The sequence below is a fragment of the Bipolaris zeicola genome (assembly GCF_000523435.1).
Source record: "Bipolaris zeicola 26-R-13 unplaced genomic scaffold scaffold_53, whole genome shotgun sequence".
Classification (NCBI taxonomy): domain Eukaryota; kingdom Fungi; phylum Ascomycota; class Dothideomycetes; order Pleosporales; family Pleosporaceae; genus Bipolaris; species Bipolaris zeicola.
In genome coordinates, this window is record NW_006912102.1 from 75,206 (window position 1) to 95,790 (window position 20,585).

At 49.4% G+C, this 20,585-nt stretch overlaps 3 protein-coding genes across 3 annotated transcripts; 1 reads left to right on the forward strand and 2 right to left on the reverse strand.

The window, feature by feature from the left end:
• Window positions 1-632: 632 nt before the first annotated feature.
• On the forward strand, window positions 633-16,974 carry COCCADRAFT_25384 (uncharacterized protein; the record flags this gene model as incomplete). Its single annotated transcript, XM_007712988.1, has 3 exons — window positions 633-1,322; window positions 1,372-16,764; window positions 16,834-16,974. The coding sequence occupies 3 exons, from the start codon at window positions 633-635 to the stop codon at window positions 16,972-16,974; spliced, it is 16,224 nt and encodes a 5,407-aa protein (XP_007711178.1).
• Window positions 16,975-17,345: 371 nt separating this feature from the next.
• Window positions 17,346-18,680, reverse strand: COCCADRAFT_93259 (uncharacterized protein; the record flags this gene model as incomplete). The annotated part of the gene is made up of 3 exons (XM_007713011.1): window positions 17,346-17,714; window positions 17,774-18,387; window positions 18,437-18,680. The coding sequence occupies 3 exons, from the start codon at window positions 18,678-18,680 to the stop codon at window positions 17,346-17,348; spliced, it is 1,227 nt and encodes a 408-aa protein (XP_007711201.1).
• Window positions 18,681-19,556: 876 nt separating this feature from the next.
• COCCADRAFT_25386 (uncharacterized protein) lies at window positions 19,557-20,179 on the reverse strand (the record flags this gene model as incomplete). Its single annotated transcript, XM_007712989.1, has 2 exons — window positions 19,557-20,014; window positions 20,164-20,179. 2 exons carry the CDS (start codon window positions 20,177-20,179, stop codon window positions 19,557-19,559), a joined length of 474 nt encoding a protein of 157 aa, XP_007711179.1.
• Window positions 20,180-20,585: the final 406 nt, after the last annotated feature.

The following is a 20,585-nucleotide window of genomic DNA, read 5'->3' on the forward strand; positions in this document are numbered from 1 at the left end:
CGAGTTTTCGCCTTGGCCCTCTGGCCGTTGGTTATCCATGCAATAAGGCAGGCAGCTACTTCACATTATCAGATCTTACCCGCCGCTTGTCGAATGACACGCCCACTCGCCGGTCGACTAGGATGTATGACGCTTCGGTCCACCCACTCCGGAAAACGCCATCGCAGTCACGGAGCAGCCTGCAGTCAAAGAGAATGTTAACTTGACTTTCTAACCTTGTTTTTCCTCCTCCAGGCCACAAAGCTCGCTCGTGCACACTCTTGTCTTTTGGCAAGCTTGTTCGTTAGACGTTCTTTACCTACAGCGTACTTACTCTCAACAACGTCTTCACACTCTGTACCCACACATCAGACCAACACTCGAGCATAACTCAAGCATAGCTGCCTACACCCGTCATCACGTGCGTCAGTCTTGTGCACACATCCAAGTGCGCATGTACTTGGACCCCTCCGACCAATCAACGTGTCCCAATTTCTCATCATTGCGAGTTGCCATTGAATTATCCTCTCCCCTAATCCTTCGAGACATTAGCTACGGGTATACCCTCTTTGTCTTTCAACTTGATTTGTTATGTGTGTTGGAACAGCAACATTTCAAGTATCTTGAACATCACATACCCTCCTGCTATAATCATGCCATCCGCTACAACTCCTTGCGAAATGGTCCACAAAAATGGTGTAAACCAAAATTTGTCAATATTGAACGGGCAGCCTTTGTTTTTGGAAGGTCCAGACCTCCTTCACCAACTAGTTCCGCGACTGCATCACGATGCGAACGCCATCGATTTCCTGGAACACGGATCGAAAAGGCGAAAGTTCTCTTACACCACACTTCACTCCTTGAGTGATGCCTTCGCCGCTAGAATTACAGAAATACTGGGCAAGCTCGAGAGTGCTTCGTCCATTATTCCAGTATTTCTACCGCAGTGTCCAGAGCTTTACGTAGTTCTACTGGCTATCCTAAAGGCAGGGAAAGCTTTTTGTCCACTCAACCTCGACACACCAACAGAAAGACTAAAGTTCATTCTTGAGGATGTTTCAGCTGATATCATAATCACATTCGGATCCTACAGCGAGCATATCCGCACAGCGGCCAACATCCATATTGTAGCAGCAGATCGCGAACTTGCTGGTTGCCATAACACCTTCCATCATGACTCGCCGCAGCCAAGCCCTGATGATCTTGCGTATGTGCTGTACACATCGGGATCCACTGGGTTACCCAAGGCAGTGAGCGTGTCTCACCGCGCCGTCACTCAAAGCTTGCTCGCTCACGACCGTCACATTCCAGCTTTTTCTCGTTTTCTTCAGTTTGCTGCCCCTGTGAGTGTCAGGTGTTCAAACACTGTTCGTCATGCTAACATATCAAAAGACTTTCGATGTCTCCATATTTGAGATATTCTTTCCATGGTTTCGAGGCAAAACTCTGGTTGGCTGCACACGCACACAAATGCTTGATGACCTTCCAAGGACTATAGCTAACCTTGATGTGGACGCTGCTGAACTCACACCAACAGTCGTGTGTAATCTTCTATCCGGTCGCTCGAGTGTGCCCGGTCTGAAATTGCTACTCACTATTGGTGAGATGCTCACACAACCCGTCATCGATGAGTTCGGTGGCGATACGACCAAAGAGAGTATATTGTGGGCTATGTATGGTCCAACAGAAGCTGCAATTCATTGCACGATATGGCCACAGTTTTCGACGTCCGATTCAACCAGCACAATAGGCCATCCATTAGACACTGTTTCCGCTTTCATCCTTGCACCTTCTGCTGGACTACACACCCCACCCGTTGATATACTTCCGATCGGGCAGGCTGGTGAACTTGCAATAGGAGGCCCTCAAGTTGCTAAAGAATACCTCAACCGGCCAGACCTTACAAGTACATCCTTCGTCGAGCATCCGTATTATGGTCGCCTCTACAGAACTGGCGATCGAGCAAGGATTAACGAACATGGGTTTCTGGAGTGTCTCGGACGTGTTGTGGCTGGTCAAGTAAAACTGAGAGGTCAGCGAATTGAGTTGGGTGAAATTGAGCAAGCCATCATGAAGACAAGAGGATGTCGTGCAGTCACTGCAATGGTCATACAGGACAACCTGGTCGCTTTCTGCAGTGGAAGGGAAGGGATGTCACGCGGAACTGTGTTGACGACCTGTAAGCACTGGTTACCTGCATCTATGATACCATCGGATGTGTTTGTCATTGACGTAATGCCACAACTACCATCGGGTAAAGTCGATAGGAGCTCTCTTGAGAAGGCATACCTGCGCTCACACTCCAACGGGTCGTCGTCGTCTCTTACTGGAAGCCTAAAAGACCCAGTGAGTCACTTGATTTGGGGTGTCGTCAGCCATCACACCGCGCAGAATGTCGGGTTGGGGACCAACCTTGCATCCATTGGAATAGACTCTCTCAAATCGATCCGCATTGCGTCTGCGTTGCGAAGAGAAGGGTATTCGCTGGGAGCAATCGAAGTACTATCTGCTGTGACCCTTGCAGATCTCATTGATGTTTGCAGGGGATCCAAACCGGTGGATTTTCCATCTCCAGGCAAGGAAACTAAGCCTAAAGCTTTCATTGATACGAAAAACCTTCAACTCAATGGCTGGCGCCATGATCTCGCTTGCATACTTCCGTGCACTCCATTACAGGAAGCCATGCTGGCAGAAACGAGATCGAGGCCCACGGCATACTGCAACTGGGTTGAGGTAGAGCTTTCAGTTGCTTACACCTATGAGCAGATCCAGGATGCTCTCATTCTTCTGGCCCAGGAGAACGAGATACTGCGTACCGGTTTCTGCGTTGATTCTCAGCATACGACAGTATTCTCACAAATCGTCTGGAAGGAGCTCTCGCTTTCTCAAATCCAGAAAGTAGCCAGTTTCTCTAAGAAGTATTCGATGCAATCTGACCATGATATTCTCCGACCGTTCGGCGTCCAGGTCAGGACTCATTGCGAACTTCCCCGCCTGCTCTTCCAAATGCATCATGCTCTATATGATGGCTGGTCCTTGGACTTGCTACTCCGTGATCTTGATCATTGTCTTCGTGGGAAGCAGGACCTGAAGAGGCCATCATTTCGGGAAGTTGTACGTTACTTCGACGATGACCGACGGCTCAACAACATCCAAAGCTCTACAAACTACTGGAAATGCCTTCTTGGTGACTATATCCCAACGACTCTGCCCAACTACCATGGAAAGCTGGTTCATAACGCAAACATACATCGACTTTCCGGACAATCATGTGTCAGGCGGCACAAGCTTTCCGAGTGCGCTCACCAATCAGCTGTCAGCCCACAAGTCTACTTCCAGGCGGCCACTGCGTTCGTGCTCAGTCTTTACAGTGGCTCTAGTGATGTGGTACTAGGCAACGTAACTTCTGGGCGTACAATCCCTGTAGCTGGCATAGAAGATATTATCGGCCCTTGCATCGCTTCCCTCCCATTTCGTATCGATTTTGCAGACGCTTATTGCATTCGAGACGTCTTGAAAAGAACTCAATCAGTAAACAGGGACAGTCTACGTTATAGTCAGCTTCCACTGCGTGAGATAGCAAGGGCTGTCGATGTCAAGCCTGGAGCACGATTGTTTGAAACCTTGTTTGTATGGCAACAGTCAATGGTCTCGGATAACAATGCATCATTGATCGCCAAGATTGTCGATAGCGCAGACGAACTGGAGTTCCGAATAACGTTAGAGTTCGAACCAGTAGGAGACAATATCTTGTTCTGGAGCACATTCGACGCCGCAACTGTATCAGACCATCAGATTCAGTACCTGTTTCGGCAAATCGATGAAGTAGTGGAGATGTTCATGGCGGATGCCGATCGTCACGTAAGTGCGATCAAACAATGCTTTACCACGCCCTCCTTGTCGATTGCCAACCCCTCGCCTCTGGAGCAGCGCTTTGATCATGGCCCTTCTCATGCTGTAGAGCAATGGGCGGCGACTGATCCACACCGAACAGCTATAATCTTCGGCCACGAAGTCAATGGGTCAATGAAGGTCAAAGACACAATGACTTACAGCATGTTGAACTCACGTGCTAATCAGTTGGCTCGTCTCCTTGCAGAACATGGCGTAGCAAATGATCAGCTCGTGTGTATTATCATGGAGAAGTCAGTCAACCTCTACACTTCTATCCTCGCTGTACTCAAGCTCGGCTGCGGCTACTTGCCCCTCGTTCCTGATACTCCAATCGATAGAGTCAAAACTATCCTGAACGATGCTCGCATTGCGGTTTGCGTTTCAGAATCATCACTGTCAGCCACCTTGCGCTCAGATCTCTCAGTTGGTGTCATAGACTTTGACCTCGCTGCCCTCTCTGATTACTGCGATCATAACTTGGAAATACCATACAATGGTCAGCATCTTGCTTACGCGGTCTTCACATCTGGAAGCACAGGAACACCCAAAGGTGTCCTTGTGACGCAGGATAACCTCATGAGTAACCTGCAGTATCTTTCAACTATTTACCCCTTCTCTGCCGACTCACGTCTGCTACAGGCATGTTCACAAGCTTTTGACGTCAGCGTCTTCGAGATATTCTTCACTTGGTACGTCGGGATATGCCTATGCTCGGCTACAAAAGAACATCTCTTTCGCGACTTCGAGGCTGCCATCGACAATTTGAAAGTTACACATCTTAGTCTTACACCGACGGTTGCTGCGCTAGTAGACCCGAAAAATGTTCCCAAAGTTGAATTTTTAGTAACAGCCGGAGAGGCTGTGACTGAGCATGTGCGCAGAAAATGGGCAGGTCGAGGGTTGTACCAAGGCTATGGACCGTCGGAGACTACAAACATATGCACTGTTCGAGTTGCAGTCACTCCAGATGATCTGATCAACAACATTGGCAGTCCTTTTGCCAACACTTCGGCGTTTGTGCTCGATCCCGACAGTCAAGATATACTTCCACGAGGCGCTGTTGGAGAACTTTGTTTTGGTGGCCAACAGGTATTCCGCGGCTACCTCAACCGACCAGAACTCAACGCCCAAAAGATCATTGTCCATCCCACATACGGCAGGATATACCGATCTGGTGACATGGGAATACTTCTTCCCGACGATAGTATTCTCTCTACAGGACGCACAGATGATCAAGTGAAGATTCGTGGCCAGCGGGTTGAGCTAGGGGAAATAACATCTGTCATACTTGATCATGGTGCTGTCTGGGATTGTGTCACCCTCGCCTTAGAACAAGCCAACAATGCGAAGACGCTTGTAAGTTTCTGGGTACCAATGGAGGGTTCCTCAAGCTGCGTCGAGAGTTTAGAGTCTTCGAAATTTGCGACTACAATCTCGGAATTATTCGACCTGCTATCCCGACGGGTGCCATCCTATATGGTACCATCTCATCTTATTCCGATATCATGCCTACCGATGACCCCGCAGGCAAAGATTGACAAACGATTCTTACAGCGATTGTTCTCCAGTTGTGAGGAACATATCCTGAACGATGCCACACATTCTAATGGTATCACGGAGACAGGAGAGGGAGAGCTATTGTCACAATGGGAGAGGGACGTCTCTCGACTCTTGATCCAAGCGCTCGCTATTCCTTCAGATAAACTCAAGCGGACCTCGTCGTTCTTCAACCTGGGTCTAGACTCTGTCTCAGCTATACGTTTTTGTAGTGAGCTACGAATGGCAGGGCTTGGTGACTATTCTATATCCGAAGTTCTCAAGCACCCATCCATCGCTAGTTTGGCATCTTTGGAGAAGTCGCAGTCATCTACAACACCGGTCAAGGCGCTGTCGATAGATGCATCAAATATCTTTACCGTGGACCAACTCCAAAGAATTCGCTCGATTGCCAAGAAAGACGGAGTTTGGGCAACGAAAATACTTCCTTGTACGCCACTCCAAGAAGCCATGATATCGAGTGGTCTCTCTTCGTTGGGACAGGCATACTGTAATGTCATGGTTTTCGATATCAAAGGAGATATAAACCAGCTACAAAGGTGCTGGGAGACTGTCATCCAGCGGCACGAAATTCTTCGAACTTCGTTTGTTGCAACGGAGGATCCATCTTACCCATTTGCCCAAGTCATTGTAGAAGGGTATGACATGAGTTGGCATGAGGACAGTATGGACAGCAACCTTCAATCGCGCATCAGCAAGATCTTGTCTGACCTTATGGAAGCCAACAAACCTCCAGTGTACTTTTCTCTGACCCGAGAAAAAGGTTCCACAAAGTTGCTTTTTTGCTGCCATCATGCCCTCTACGATGGTATAGCTATGTCCACGCTCCTTGCAGAAGTCCAAGAACTGTATCATGGCCGTCAGCTACTACCGCCCGTTTCATACGATGCTTACCTGAAGCGCATGCTTGAGCAGAACTTGGATGAGGCCGACAAGTATTGGAAGGCTTTATTAGAAGGCTTTAAGCCCACGTCGTTCCCCATTCTCACTGTGAAGAGAGTCCAAGAGTCTGGAGCTTTTACGTCTTCGTCAAGACGTCTCAACATGTCACTCGGCAACGTGCGGAAAACATGCCGAGATAGTTCAGTGTCACTTCTGTCCATTGTACACGCTGCATGGGCAAAACTACTCTACTTTTACACTCATGAAAACGACGTCTGTTTCGGCAACATAGTTAGTGGTCGTAGTTTTCCAGGAGAGGACCTCGAACGCCTGGTCGCACCTTGCTTCAACACTCTACCAATCCGTGTCAATTTTGACTTTGGCAAAAGCAATCGCGCCTTGGTGGATCTGACGCATAACCAAAGCATCGAGTCGCTCGAGTACCAATTAACTCCACTCCGTCGAATACAGAAAACTACACTCAAGGATGGTGGGCGTCTATTTGACTCCCTTGTGATTCTTCAGCAGCCCAATGTGCCACTGGATAGCTCCATCTGGATGCTTGAGCGAGACTCGGGTGACATGGACATACCTATTGTATGCGAAGTCGTCCAGGATCAGGTTGAGGATACTCTGAGACTATTGCTGCACTACAACAATTCGCTCATATCCCAATCAGAGGCTTCAATAGTTATGGAGACTTTTGATGCTGCCTTTTTATCTCTCATCCAATCTCCTGATGCACTTTCGGCTGATACGGAGATGTTTCCTACCGACCTCTTGGCGAATTCTAACATGAACTTCAAACACCTCGAGAGTGAATCTAGGTTTTTGCACTCTGGATTTGAGCGCGCGGCATTGCTGTATCCGGATCGCATTGCTCTCGACTTCTGGCATTCTCCAGGGAAGAGGACGACATGGTCTTTTGAGCGACTCAATCAAGAAGCAAATCAAATTGCATACGCGCTCATGGGAGCTGGTGCTGGGCCAGAACAAGTCATACCTATCCACATACCAAAAAGCCCGGTATATTATGCCAGCATACTGGGAGTACTCAAATCTGGAGCTGCATTCGCACCTGTTCATCCTGATCTGCCGGAAGCGCGCAAGCAGCTGATGTTCAAAGATCTAAAACCAAAGATTGTTCTTTGCGACGATGGTTTATTGCTTCCTGAAGATCTTCCTAAAGTCACCGTTCTCAACGCCCAATCTCTTTCAAGCGATGATGTTTCCAACCCCGTTATCGAGGAGTTGAAAGATACCAACCTGGCTTACTGTCTTTTCACCTCCGGTTCTACAGGTGTTCCGAAAGCTGTCAGCATGGAACATCATGCTCCAATACAGACCATCGAAAGCTCCAGAGCACTCATACCTTGGAACTCTCAATCTCGTCTCCTTCAATACGCTGCTATAACTTTCGACATGTGCTACTACGACTGCTTTCTTGCATGGACCTTTGGCTTCACGCTCTGTGCTGCGGAGCAGAGTGATTTACTCAATGATCTTTCGGGAGTGATCAAAACTCTTGAAGCTGATCTACTTGACCTCACGCCATCTGTTGCAGAGACTTTAAAGAGGGCTGATGTTCCAAATGTGAAATGGCTTTACTGCATCGGTGAAGCCATGTCGTCATCAGTTGTGAAGGAGTGGGAGGGAGCATGTGTCAATTCATATGGCCCGACTGAAGCTGCCTTTTGCACGACCATGACTCCCGTCTCTAAAGATGGAAGTACTTCGGTTATCGGAAAACCCTTCCCAACGACGTCCTTTGCGATCTTTTCTGAGCACAGCAAAACTCCACTCCCTGTTCTGAGTACCGGAGAGCTCTATATCGGGGGTGCGCAGCTCGCACGAGGTTATTGGGGCAGGGGCGACCTCACACACGATCGTTTCGTCAGGCGCTGCGGCCAAAGATTCTACAAGAGTGGCGATATGGTACGGATGTTGAGCGACGGCAACTTCGAATTCATAGGACGTCTTGATGATCAGGTAAAGATCCGTGGACTTCGAGTTGAGCTGAGCGAAATCAACAGTGTTCTTGCAGAGGTTAACCCGGATTTGCTCTTTGTCACCACGCAAATCTTGCGGAAAGAAGAATCCTCAAAAGAGCAATTGGTTTCGTTTCTGGTTCTACGTCAATCGATCCGAGAAGAGGATATTCCTATGCTCCAACAGAAGCTGAAAAAACTAGCGAGTACTCGTCTACCTTCATACATGGTGCCCCAATTCTTCTTGGTCGTGGACGAGATACCAAAGTCTATGGCTGGCAAAATTGACAAGAAGGCTTTGAGTACCGTCTTTCAGCAATACTCAGACCCCAGCTCACTTTCCAATGGAATCTCACAGACTACGGAGTACCAGTGGTCCAAGATCGAAAGTGAGGTTCGTACCGTTCTTGCACGTATATCCGAAACTCCAACGGAAAGCATCTCGCCAACAACATCAATATACCAGCTGGGTCTTGACAGCATTAGCGCAGTTCAGATTGCATCTGCTCTTCGTGCTCAAGGATACACAATCAAGGCCACTGATGTCCTCAAACACACCACATGTAGTGAACTTGCTGAGCACTTGGACCAGATCTCCGCTTCAGAGGTGCCTGAAATCTCACCATTCGATTTCCGTGACTTTGAGAGCAAGTACAGAGTACAGATCTTAAGAAATCATTCTATTCAGGATGGGAATGTTGCCGCTGTCCGTCCATGCACCCCCCTACAAAACGGAATGGTATCGCAATTCCTTGCAAAGGAGGGCGCTGTTTATATGAACTACCTCAGGTTACAACTAGAGCCGAATGTTGACTTGGAGAAGCTAGAAGCAGCATGGTCTTCTACCATGGGACGCCATAACATGCTGCGCACTGGATTTGCTCATGTTAAGGATCCACTCTTTCCCTTCGCCATGATCGAGTATACCCAGGTGTCGGTCACACTACCATGGAGTGCAACACGAGAGCAAAAGCGATCTCCATCATCCGATGCGTGGCTTCAGCAGATACGGGAGCAGGCACTCAAAGAGCTGTATATGCCTCCTTGGGCGCTACGATTCGTTGAAAGTAGTGAACAGTCCTTCCTCGACTTGGCCATTTTTCACGCACTGTTCGATGCGCAAAGTCTCCAAACTATCTTCAACGATGTTACAGCTTTTTACAAGGGTCTAAGTCTACCAAAAGTGCCGTCTCTGGACGAAGTTGTGAGTCATGTCATTCAATCTAATAAGCAAGACAACAGCAGCAGAAAAGAATTCTGGATTGAGCTTGGCAAGACTACAAATCCATCTCGTTTCCCCAACCTAGCGCCTTTGAAATACGACCCGGAGCCTCCAATCGTATATACTAGACAATCTGCAAGATCACTTGTTGATTTGGAAAACGGATGTCGGCAGGCAAACACCACGATGCCAGCCGTGGGTATGGCGAGCTGGCTATCACTGCTGTCCTCCTATACAGGAGAAAGCTCTGTGACCTGCGGCGTTGTCCTTTCTGGCCGAGATTCCGATGCTACAGCCCATTCCAACTTCCCGTGCATCAATACTGTACCGTTAGCGTTCACTGTGGGCAATGACACGACAAAGATGTTGGAATCAATAACGGCATTAAATGTGGGCATCCAGGAACATCAGTTCAAGCCACTGAGAGAAATTCAATCCGTAATGGGATTTCCAAATGATGCGCTCTTCGATAGCATCTTCGCCTATCAGAAACTGGCAAACGACAATAATACCTCCGATCTCTGGACTATTGTAGACGAAAAGGCCACCATCGAGTATCCAATCTCTATCGAGCTGGAACCAAAGGGGGGGAAGTTGGAGTACAGACTCACATACTTTCCACACATAATTCCGAGAGAACAAGCGTCTTTGATTCTTGCACAACTCGATCACTTGATGGAGAGTTTCATCTTTAACTCTGAATCTCTTGTAGCCGAGCCGGTCTACTCCCAGCACCTGTACTCTATCACACCAGCAAAGGAAGATGAGTTACTGTCGGACGTGAAGCTACTCCATGAGCTGGTAGAGAAGACTGCTAAGGAGTACCCCCAGCGCATTGCTTTCGAATTCATGTCAAACGAGAGCAGTGGAAAGCGTTCAGTGGAGCAGTGGACGTATCACGAACTGGATCAAGAAGGCAACAAGATTGCACATTTGCTTGCCGCTCACAATGTAAAGCAAAACAGCCTTGTGGGCGTATGCTTCGACAAATGCCCAGAAGCCTCTTTTGCTATGCTGGGAATACTGAAAGCGGGATGCGCTTTTGTTGCCATCGATCCAGGAGCACCTGCTGCGCGTCAGGCGTTCGTCATTGAGGACTCTGATGCTCAGGCTGTTTTGTCAATGTCATCGCAGTCGGCTCAGTTTATGGCAAGTGCCAAGGTACCGGTCCTCAACCTCGATGAATTCGAATGGCGCTCGCTCTCTGGGCAAAAACTGTTACGAAATAGCGCCATCGACGCCCAGGACCGCAGCTACTGTTTATACACATCTGGAACTACAGGTACGCCCAAAGGTTGTGAATTGACTCATGAGAACGCTGTCCAAGCCTTGCTGGCCTTCCAGCGACTTTTCGCCGGGCACTGGGATGTGGACTCGAGGTGGCTCCAATTCGCGTCTTTTCACTTTGATGTCTCCGTACTCGAACAATACTGGAGCTGGTCTGTTGGTATTTGCGTGGTATCCGCACCTCGTGATCTTATCTTTGAAGACCTTGCAGGCTCCATCCGTGATCTCAACATCACCCACATTGACCTCACGCCTAGTCTCGCTCAAATTCTACATCCTGACGACGTACCAAGTCTCTGCAAGGGTGTTTTCATCACCGGCGGTGAGAGTCTAAAGCAAGAGATTCTGGATGTTTGGGGCCCTAAAGGTGTCATCTACAACGGATACGGGCCGACCGAGGCCACGATAGGATGCACCATGTACCCACGCGTTCCAGCAAACGGGAAACCCTCGAACATTGGCCCACAATTCGACAATGTTGGGTCGCTGGTCCTCCGTCCTGGCTCTGACATTCCAGTCTTAAGAGGTGGTATTGGTGAACTTTGCGTCTCGGGAAAACTCGTTGGAAAAGGCTATCTCAATCGTCCAGATTTGACTGCAGAGCGCTTCCCATATCTCGACCGCTTCTCTCATCGTGTATACCGTACGGGAGATGTTGTTAGGATCCTTCATGACGGTACATTCCATTTTTTGGGTCGTGCCGATGATCAGGTCAAGTTGCGTGGCCAGCGTTTGGAAGTCGCCGAGATCAATTCCGTCATCAAACAGTCTGACAGCGACATTTCGGATGTCGCAACGTTTGTATTGAAGCATCCGAAGCAGCAGAAAGAGCAGCTTGTTTCCTTTATTGTGTGCGGCAAAGCACTGAAGGCTCAACCAGAAGTCTTGCTCGACGAGGTTAAAGGAACAGTAAGCGCGAAGCAGGCCTGTAACGACAAACTCCCACCTTATATGGTACCCACCCACTTTGTCCCGCTTGCTTCCATGCCACTCAATGTCAACAATAAGGCAGATGGGAAGGCACTTAAGAAGATGTACGAGGAACTCTCTTCTAGCGACCTTCAAAAGCTGTCGGCCAATTCTTTCTCTGGAGATGAACAGTGGTTGAAACAAGAAGAAAAACTCCGCGATGTTGTGCTTGAAGCCCTTGGCGCGAATCATGAGAGCATGTCCAAAAACACAAGCTTTTATGAATTAGGTATGGATTCTATCTCCGTGATAGGCGTCACACAATCTTTGAAAAAGGCTGGCTTCACCAAAGTTACTACCTCGATGATACTGCGATGCCCTACAATTCGGCAGCTTGCAAAATCTCTGGCATCCCATAGTGCAACAAGCAACAGTCATGGATCGATTCTCGCAGCACAGCAATCTATCAGTGCTGTAAATCATCGCTATCGACGCAAAGTGGCTAACCGCTTGTCTGTCGAACCCAGCATGATCGAAGCTCTTGCACCATGTACGCCTTTACAGCAGGGCATGATTGCAAGATCGATGGAAAATGACAAGGGGCTTTACTTCAATACTTTCCGGTTCAGGTTGAACATGGACGTTGACGAAGAGAAACTGCAAAGTGCATGGGCAAACATGTATAACTCGACCCAAATACTACGTACGGTGTTCGTAAACACAGAAGAAGGCTATTTGCAAGCTGTTCTCGGCGGCATTCCCTTCAACGGGTTTATTCAAACGTCGATTCAAGATGATGACCTTGTCAATCATATGGCTCAATTACGCAAGGATTGGCTCAGCCTCAATGACGTTGAGTTCCGACAGCCGTTCCAGGTACATCTTGTTTCGACAGAGAAACAGAAGTTGCTCATTGTGCACATATTTCATGGTCTCCACGACGGCAATAGTATTGGTCTCCTATTGCAAGGTGTCTGGGATTCGTACAACGGACGGGACTCGATGTCGGGTGCGCCATTGTTCCACACTGCTCTTGCCCACGGTCCACTGAGAATGCCCGACGACGCGAAAAGTTTCTGGAAAGACCGAGTACTAGCCAGGACTTCGTCCCTCCCTACGCTGCTCGACAATTCAGGTCAAGACGCTGTTGTTATCTCGCGCCAAACACATACATCGGCCAACTTTGACCTCATCCGACGACAACTTAATGTCACCGCGCAAGCTGTTGTACAAGCTTGTTGGTTCAGCGTGCTTCACAGACACGTAAACGGAAATGTGGCAACCGGCATAATCGTATCCGGTCGCAGCATTGAACTCGAAGGCGCAGATCGTGTCATAGGGCCTATGTTCAACACTATTCCTCATCACCAGAGGGCCCAACGCAGCGAGTCTTGGTCATCAATCATCAAGAGGGTACACGAGCTCAATGTCGAGGCTCACCCATTTCAACACACACCGCTGAGAGATATTATGAAGTGGTCCAAGAGGTCTTCAAGTAACCCGCTATTTGACAATCTCTTTGTGTATCAAGTTGCACAAGACGATGAGGAGTGGGCGAGAAACGAAGTTTGGGAACTCTTGGACGATGAGGCCGTCGCTGATTATCCATTGGCTTTTGAGGTCGAGCACCGGGGTGGCAACGAGTTGAAGTTGACATTGGTTGTACAAGGGCATGTTGCAAATTCCCAGATTGCAGCTGAGTTATTGGACATGTTTGAAGAAGCGCTGAACCAAGCCATCAATGATCCATCGGCTGTTCTCGAGCTGCCAGTCGACGTGGATGATGCGATTGAGAACCCCACCACCATTCAATTTGACCCGGACCACAACAGTGGCGTCTCAGGTTTCGAGTGGGATGATAACGCCATCGCAATCCGAGAAGAGATTGCCAATTTGACCTCAAACGAGATGGAAAACATAAATGAAATGACATCGATCTTCGAACTTGGCCTTGATAGTATCGATGCGATCAAGCTATCGTCAAAGCTTAAGAAACGAGGAATGGAGCTCTCAGTCAGTGGCATTATGCGCGGGTTGACTATTGAGAAGATGGCGCAAAATATTACGAAGAATGCTCAAGCTACAGAAGCGGCATCACAGTTTGATCTGGATGTTTACATATTGAAACTAGCAAAGTGTCTCGACCATCAAGGGCTCCGCACCAACGACATTGAGGAAGTGCTCCCTCTGACACCACTCCAAGAAGCCATGGTTGCCGAGATGATTGCATCTGAGTACACAAGGTACTACAACCATGACGTGCTAAAGCTCAGTCCAGATACAGACACAAGCAAGCTCCAAAAAGCCTGGACAACAGTCGTCATGGATTCACCAATTTTACGTACTGGTTTCGTTGAGGTGGACAATCCGGACGTCGATCTCTCCTTCGCGCAGGTCATCCACCGTCAACCACATGACTTTTGCTCACACATGAGTTCTGACAGCACACCGGACTTTACATCTATTTTCAAGGATCTCCGAAACGACGCGATTCAGAGACCACTGTCAACGCCACCCTTTCATCTTACATTCATCGACACGCCTGGCCAATCGTATCTTGTCTTATCAATTGCGCATGCGCTGTATGATGGATGGTCTCTGAGTCTGTTGCATTCTGATGTGCAAAGAGCTTATCGAGGTGAATTTAAAGTTCGGCCTTCCTACGTACCGTCATTGGCAGAGATTATGAAGACCTCAGGATCGGATGCTGCAGGCTTCTGGCAGGACTACCTCTCCGGCGCTAACAGCAACACTTTCCCGCGTCGAACGCTGGGACCAGATGAAAAGAGCGACATCGTTCATCGACACCAAGAAAACAGTAGAATCGCCCTGGAAAGCATCCAATCATTTACAAGGAAGAACAATGTTTCGCTTCAGACTGTGGGACAAGCAGTCTTTGCTCTCGTGACTGCATCTTTTACCCGCTCTCTCGATGTTACGTTTGGCTCAGTGCTTTCCGGTCGTGACGACGAGGAAACATCCCAGCTTTTGTTTCCGACTATGAACACAGTGGCTATACGAACCATTCTTCACGGAACAAGTGTTGAATTGTTACGTTACGTTCAAGACAACTTTGTGAATATCAAACATTGGCAACACTACCCACTTCGAAAAGCTATATCGCAGGCTAGGGTGGAGGGGAGATTGTTTGAAAGCCTTTTCATCTATCAAAAGAGTTTGGAACAAGAGCAGGATGAGGGCGAGAGGCTGTACACCAGTGTTGAGGGCCATAGCGATGTTGAGTATCCGGTGTGTGTCGAGATGGAGGTGGTGAACGACACTTTGGTGTGGCGTTGCGCGGTCAAAGATGGTGTTTTTGATTCGGAAAGAACAAAGCAGTTGCTGAAGAGGATGGACGATGTGCTGAGACACTTGATGGAACGAGCAGAGGCACCGGTGATTGAGATGACCACAGAAGGAACGTCAGTCTGCGGTCTGCCAGCTTTCGAAGAAGCTGGGATTCATACTGAAAGCGTTCATGTGGCATCTGGGAAAGACGGCGGACAAGATGCACAAAGCACAGAAACAGCTAATAGGATCCGGAAGATACTGGCTGCAGTTTCCAAGACGCCTGAGGAAGAGATGACTAACGACATGACCATATTCCATATGGGACTGGACTCGATCAGCGCAATCAAAGTCTCGTCACTTCTTCGCAAACAGGGGATTGTCCTCAGCGTTGGAGAAATGCTGCAAGCTGGTTCAATGGAGAACATGGCCAAGCTTGTCGATGCCCGTGCTACGGAACCATCAACACCCAAAGACGACACGAACAATTTAACGAGTCTTGATGGAATACTGAAAGACTTGGACAAGACGGAAATTTTCAAGCGAGCCGGCGTTGACGCAGACAATGTCGTCCAGGTTTTGCCAGTCGCTGCTGGTCAGCTTTACATGCTGTCCATGTGGCTCAATACTAACGGCAGCAATTTCTACCCAGAATTCAGCTACGCGCTCGAGGGGGATGTGGTGTTTGAAGATCTGCAAAAAGCATGGCAGGCTTTGGTGACGACGAATCCAATACTCAGGACATGCTTCGTCTCAGTTGGCGATCACCGGGTATCCTACATTCAGCTTGTGTTGAGGGATGTTGATAGCGCTATCACAGATGTCACTGGATGCGGAGATGATGAGATACGCAACCACGTTCAACACGCTACAACTCACCAGCCATGGGCAAGAATGCTGGTTTCCCGGAACTCCTGCGGCTGGAATCTGCAACTCAAAATACACCACGCACTCTACGACGGCATCAGTCTACCATTACTCATACAACAACTCAAAGATCTCTGCGACGGCAGTGTCTCTGCTGTTTCTCAAGACAGTATCCTAGCCGACTTCATATCCAGCACCTCCTCGCTCTCATCTTCCCTGCAGCGCCGCCAATTTTGGGAAACCCATCTATCCAATACAAACCCAAAACAACTGAAGCAGCCCTCCCACACACCCACCACCCGCCTAGAAATCTTCCACCCATCCCTGACCCCCATGCAAACACTCGACACCACGGCCCGCCACCACGGCATCTCCACACATGCCCTCTTCCTCGCCGTATACGCAAAACTCCACTCCCGCCTCTCCCACGGCACCACCACCGACGATATAGTCCTAGGCATCTACCTCGCCAACCGCTCTCTATCATGCACACCCGACCTCCCAAATGCCGCAATCCCAACACTCAATCTCGTCCCCTTGCACATTTCAAGCCCGCAATCCCGCAGTGTAGTGCAGTCAGCGAAGGAAATCCAAACGCACCTGCGTGATCTTAACGATACTGGCGTTGCGACTACGAGTCTTGTGGAGATAGAGGAGTGGACTGGTGTGAAGATTGATGTTTTTGTCAATTTTCTCGTGGAGCTGGATACGCCTCCTCCTCCTCCTTCTTCTTCTTCTTCTTCCTCAACACAGGGGGATCATCGAGGTGTCAAGATTCAACCTGCGGAGCGAGAAGAATATCGTACACGATTCTCGCGTATATCCCCCATCGTTCAACCTGATTTGGACATTGAAGAATTAAGAAATGAACGTGTGAATGGAATTTATTTGGTATGTCTATTTCCCCCCAATCTCGTATTCTTCATAAAAGGACTTTTTTTGCTAATATGGGCCATATAGCACACCATTGATATCGAAGCCACGGTGCGAGAGGGATACTTGGATGTGGGTGTTTTTGCGCCGGGGGATATGATTAGTTTGGAGCAAGGAGAGGAGTTTGTGGAAGGGTTGAAGAGGGAAGTTGAGGAGTTATTGTCATAGATTTCTTATTTCTGAGTTTCTCTTGTTTCGTTTCGTTTGTTAGTTTTATTTGGGGATTGCATAATTGGAGTTTTGGGATGGGGGATGAGGCGTATTGGTTTGTTTGATTTCATGTACGTTTTTTTTTTCGTTCTTGTTTTGAGAGAAATAATGCACATATTTTCATAGGAATCTGAATGTCACGCATGAATTTCGTGAATGATTATGCGTGCTATTACTAACCCAACGCCTCGCTACCATCATCATGCTCATTGCTTAATTATACAAATATCCCCGGGTATACTTGGTCGAATACAAAACAAATTAAACCGATTAGACCACTTCAATGATATGAAACCCCCCTCACTCGTTCAATTGTTCCACATCCAACTCTAAACCATATGCTCACCCCTCGCACCATGACCATGGCCAACACTGGCGCCATGACCAACAGGCTTCCTGTTCACGTGGGAACCAGCGGGACCCTCAGCCTGAGGCATCATAGTACCCCTAGGACCATCAGCAGCGTCAAAGGGCGCACCACCCCAGCTGCCTGCATCATGGGTGCCCCAACCGGCCTTGCGAGTGAAGACGGCATCGTGGAAGCCGTCAAAGGAGCTGGGACCAGCACCGTAGACAAAGGGGGCGTGGCGCATGAGGGGGATGTGGTTGAAGCGGAAGTCCCAGATGGAGGCGTAGGTCATGCGGTAGGCGCTGAAGGCCATCATGGTGCCGATTACGGCTCCGGCGAGGACGTCGTACTGTCATGTCATGTTAGTTTCGAGTATATGGGACTTGTACATTTAATGGAAAAACTTACCCAGTTGTGGTATTCGTCAATAGTAAGGGCACCACCGATGAGACAAGCACCGAGGATGGGAGCGTAGAGTGCAACCAACTTCCACATTGCAGGGTGGTGGTTGGAGAAGACCTTGAGCTTTGCGTTGAGGTAGAGGTAGAGAAAGACGAAACCGGCAAAGGCAGCGGTTGTGTGACCCGATGGCATGGACTCGAGGGAATCGTTGATTTCGTTCATATCACCCGTGCAGATGCTCTTGTCAAACATGATTTGACGGTATCCATTGGCGACGTTGCCGTTGCCGCTGCCAGACTCGATGCCGTTGTCGGCTGCGCCAACGCTCGAGCGAAGGTTTTCAGGGATAACGGGCTTGCAGACGGCGAGGAAGTGAGGGCGGAGACCGCCAATGAGCCATTTGATGAAGACCTGGAAGACTGCGGCGGTAATGAGAGAGTATAGAAGGCCGATAGTGGCATTGTTGACATCCCAGAAGCTGCGGGCGCGAATCTGCACGATCAAAAAGACGGCAAAGGGAATGAAAAAGGCCATGAGGGCGGCGGCCCAGATGGGGATGATTTCGTTGCGCAGGGGGTAGGCAAACTCTGGGTAGACAATCTCGCCATCCTGGAAGACGACTGTAGTGTGTTAGATGGTGATGGTTTATGTGCTGGACGGGATACGTACTGGGAAAGCTGCGGCTAGGGGCTGGGTCGGCCATGTAGACACCCAGACCAATGGCACCCATGGCGGCCATGGTCAGGATGTCGAGCCAAGTAGCCTTGAGCCATTGTCCAAAGCTTGGCCTGGAGTTGTACGACGATGAGTGAGACTTGGAGTGGCGTCTTGGTCTCTTTTCCCTGTGCGAGCCAGTCGCAGTGGTTGTGTCGGCAGCGACAGGCGTCGTGTTTCGCTTGTTGAACAGGCCCATGGTGGTGTTGGTTGTGGGTGTCTGGCGAGGCAAGTCTCCCGAGGGGTGAATGACGTATGGGCACTCGAACCGCCTGATTGTACAGGCGAGTACAAGGAAAGAAGAAGAGAGAGGGTTGGTGAGTAGCAAATTCACAAGCAGAGGCTCATTGCTTATATTTGCACTCTCTTACTTTCCCGCCTAAAGGGTCTCGAGCAAAAGTCGTCACTCAGCATCATCTTTGTCGCACAGGCATACCACCAGGCCGGTTCGCAGCGACAAAACCTGCTTTCTGACCAACCTTGTTACAGTCCAGGCGTATCCAAAGCGCAGACAGCGAACGAAATAATAGTCGATCTTAACCCGACCAAGCAAGTTGGTAAAAGCTTGGTTTGCAGAGTAGAAGCTTGGCAAGCCCGTTTGTGGCTCTTGTGTGGCTGGTGAGGCGCGCGATGATGGCATGTGTGGCTCCTCAGTGCCGTGTAGCCACTAGAACATGTATCGCTTTGGTTGCTTTGGCCATGCGCTGACGCTACGGCGGGCCCAATGTGCCGAATGCTGGGGATTGATGAAGAGAGAGTTTGCATGTCCGCGGTGTGATGATGCAAGGTGTAGAGAGCGTGACGTCACAGGGTACCAGATTTGACCCAGCTGTGAATGAACGTCCATGGTCACGAGATACGTTTTCATGCAAGTCAATCTCTTCTTTTGGCTGAAATGCCCCGATGCATCTTTACAATCAGTTCTGCATGCTTTACATTCCGCTAAGAAAAATGGATATTCAACAGCCTAACAAACAGTACACCTTAATTCTAACATGACAACAAAAAAGCATCAATCAATGGGTATCATCTTCCTCCCCTTCCTCCTTTCTCCAGCTACGTCTACTCCAACCGTCTAAGAGTGGATATGCACCTCAGTGCTGCCACTGCGATGCCATGTTGCGAGCAAGACACCGCAGCGGCCACACTTGTGCTGGACGTCCTTTGTCGAGCTCATGACGTAGGGAATGCAGCCCAAGCAGCACAAGCAGCAGAGACCAAAGGCCCAGGCATGTGTTGTGTTACCCGTCTCAAACGAGACATTTGTGAGGGAGCGCTGGCCGCATGCAGGGCAGTCTGCGGGCGCGGGGCCGCGCTGAAGATTGGCAATGGGCGTCGCGTTCTGGTACTGTGTGCCGGGCATTTGCTGGGGCGGCATGCCTGGGGCTGAACCGGCGACGCTGGCGTCTGGGTGCTGATATGTCGCTTGTGGGGGTGGCTGCGAGTATTGCTGCGCGTTTGGATCTTGTGCGTAGACGGGCGGCTGTGGCTGGCCTGTGGCTTCAGGCGACTGGGGATACGCTTGCATGGGCACTGGTGTGGCGGTCAGTTAATCGTTCATACATGCATTGCAAACGTGGCACGGTAACACAGCACACCACAGTACAGCACATGTTATCATGCTGCAGTGTAACAAATGCTCCGCATCCAAGCCCACAGGTACAACGCTTCTCAACACTTACCACCTGGCTTCTCCATGGTTTCAGTATGTAGCTTCGACTGCGTGGTGGAAGAGGTATTAGTTGGCGGCAACGACAATTCTCAAAGATGGTGCAGAACGCGTCAAGAGCAATCGAGGGCCAGCGCCCAAGTTTATTAAAGCCCTTCAGGCGCACCGTCGTCGCTTAGACTCCATCATTCACCGCACGGGGGCCTAAAGTTTGGGGGCGCCAGGCGTACTCGTTAGCACAGCCTCGACTCGTGCATTACCATCATTCGCCCATTGCGCGCGTTGGCCCCCATACAGCCCTCCACCCGCCCAATGGGCCATTTCCCCCCACCCTAGTCGTCTAAAAACCGCCGTCGGGTCTGCAGGGTCGAAGCGTCCAAGCCTCAATTATCTTGTGGCTGATGTTCTTTTCGAGACAAGGCAGGTTAATAGCGC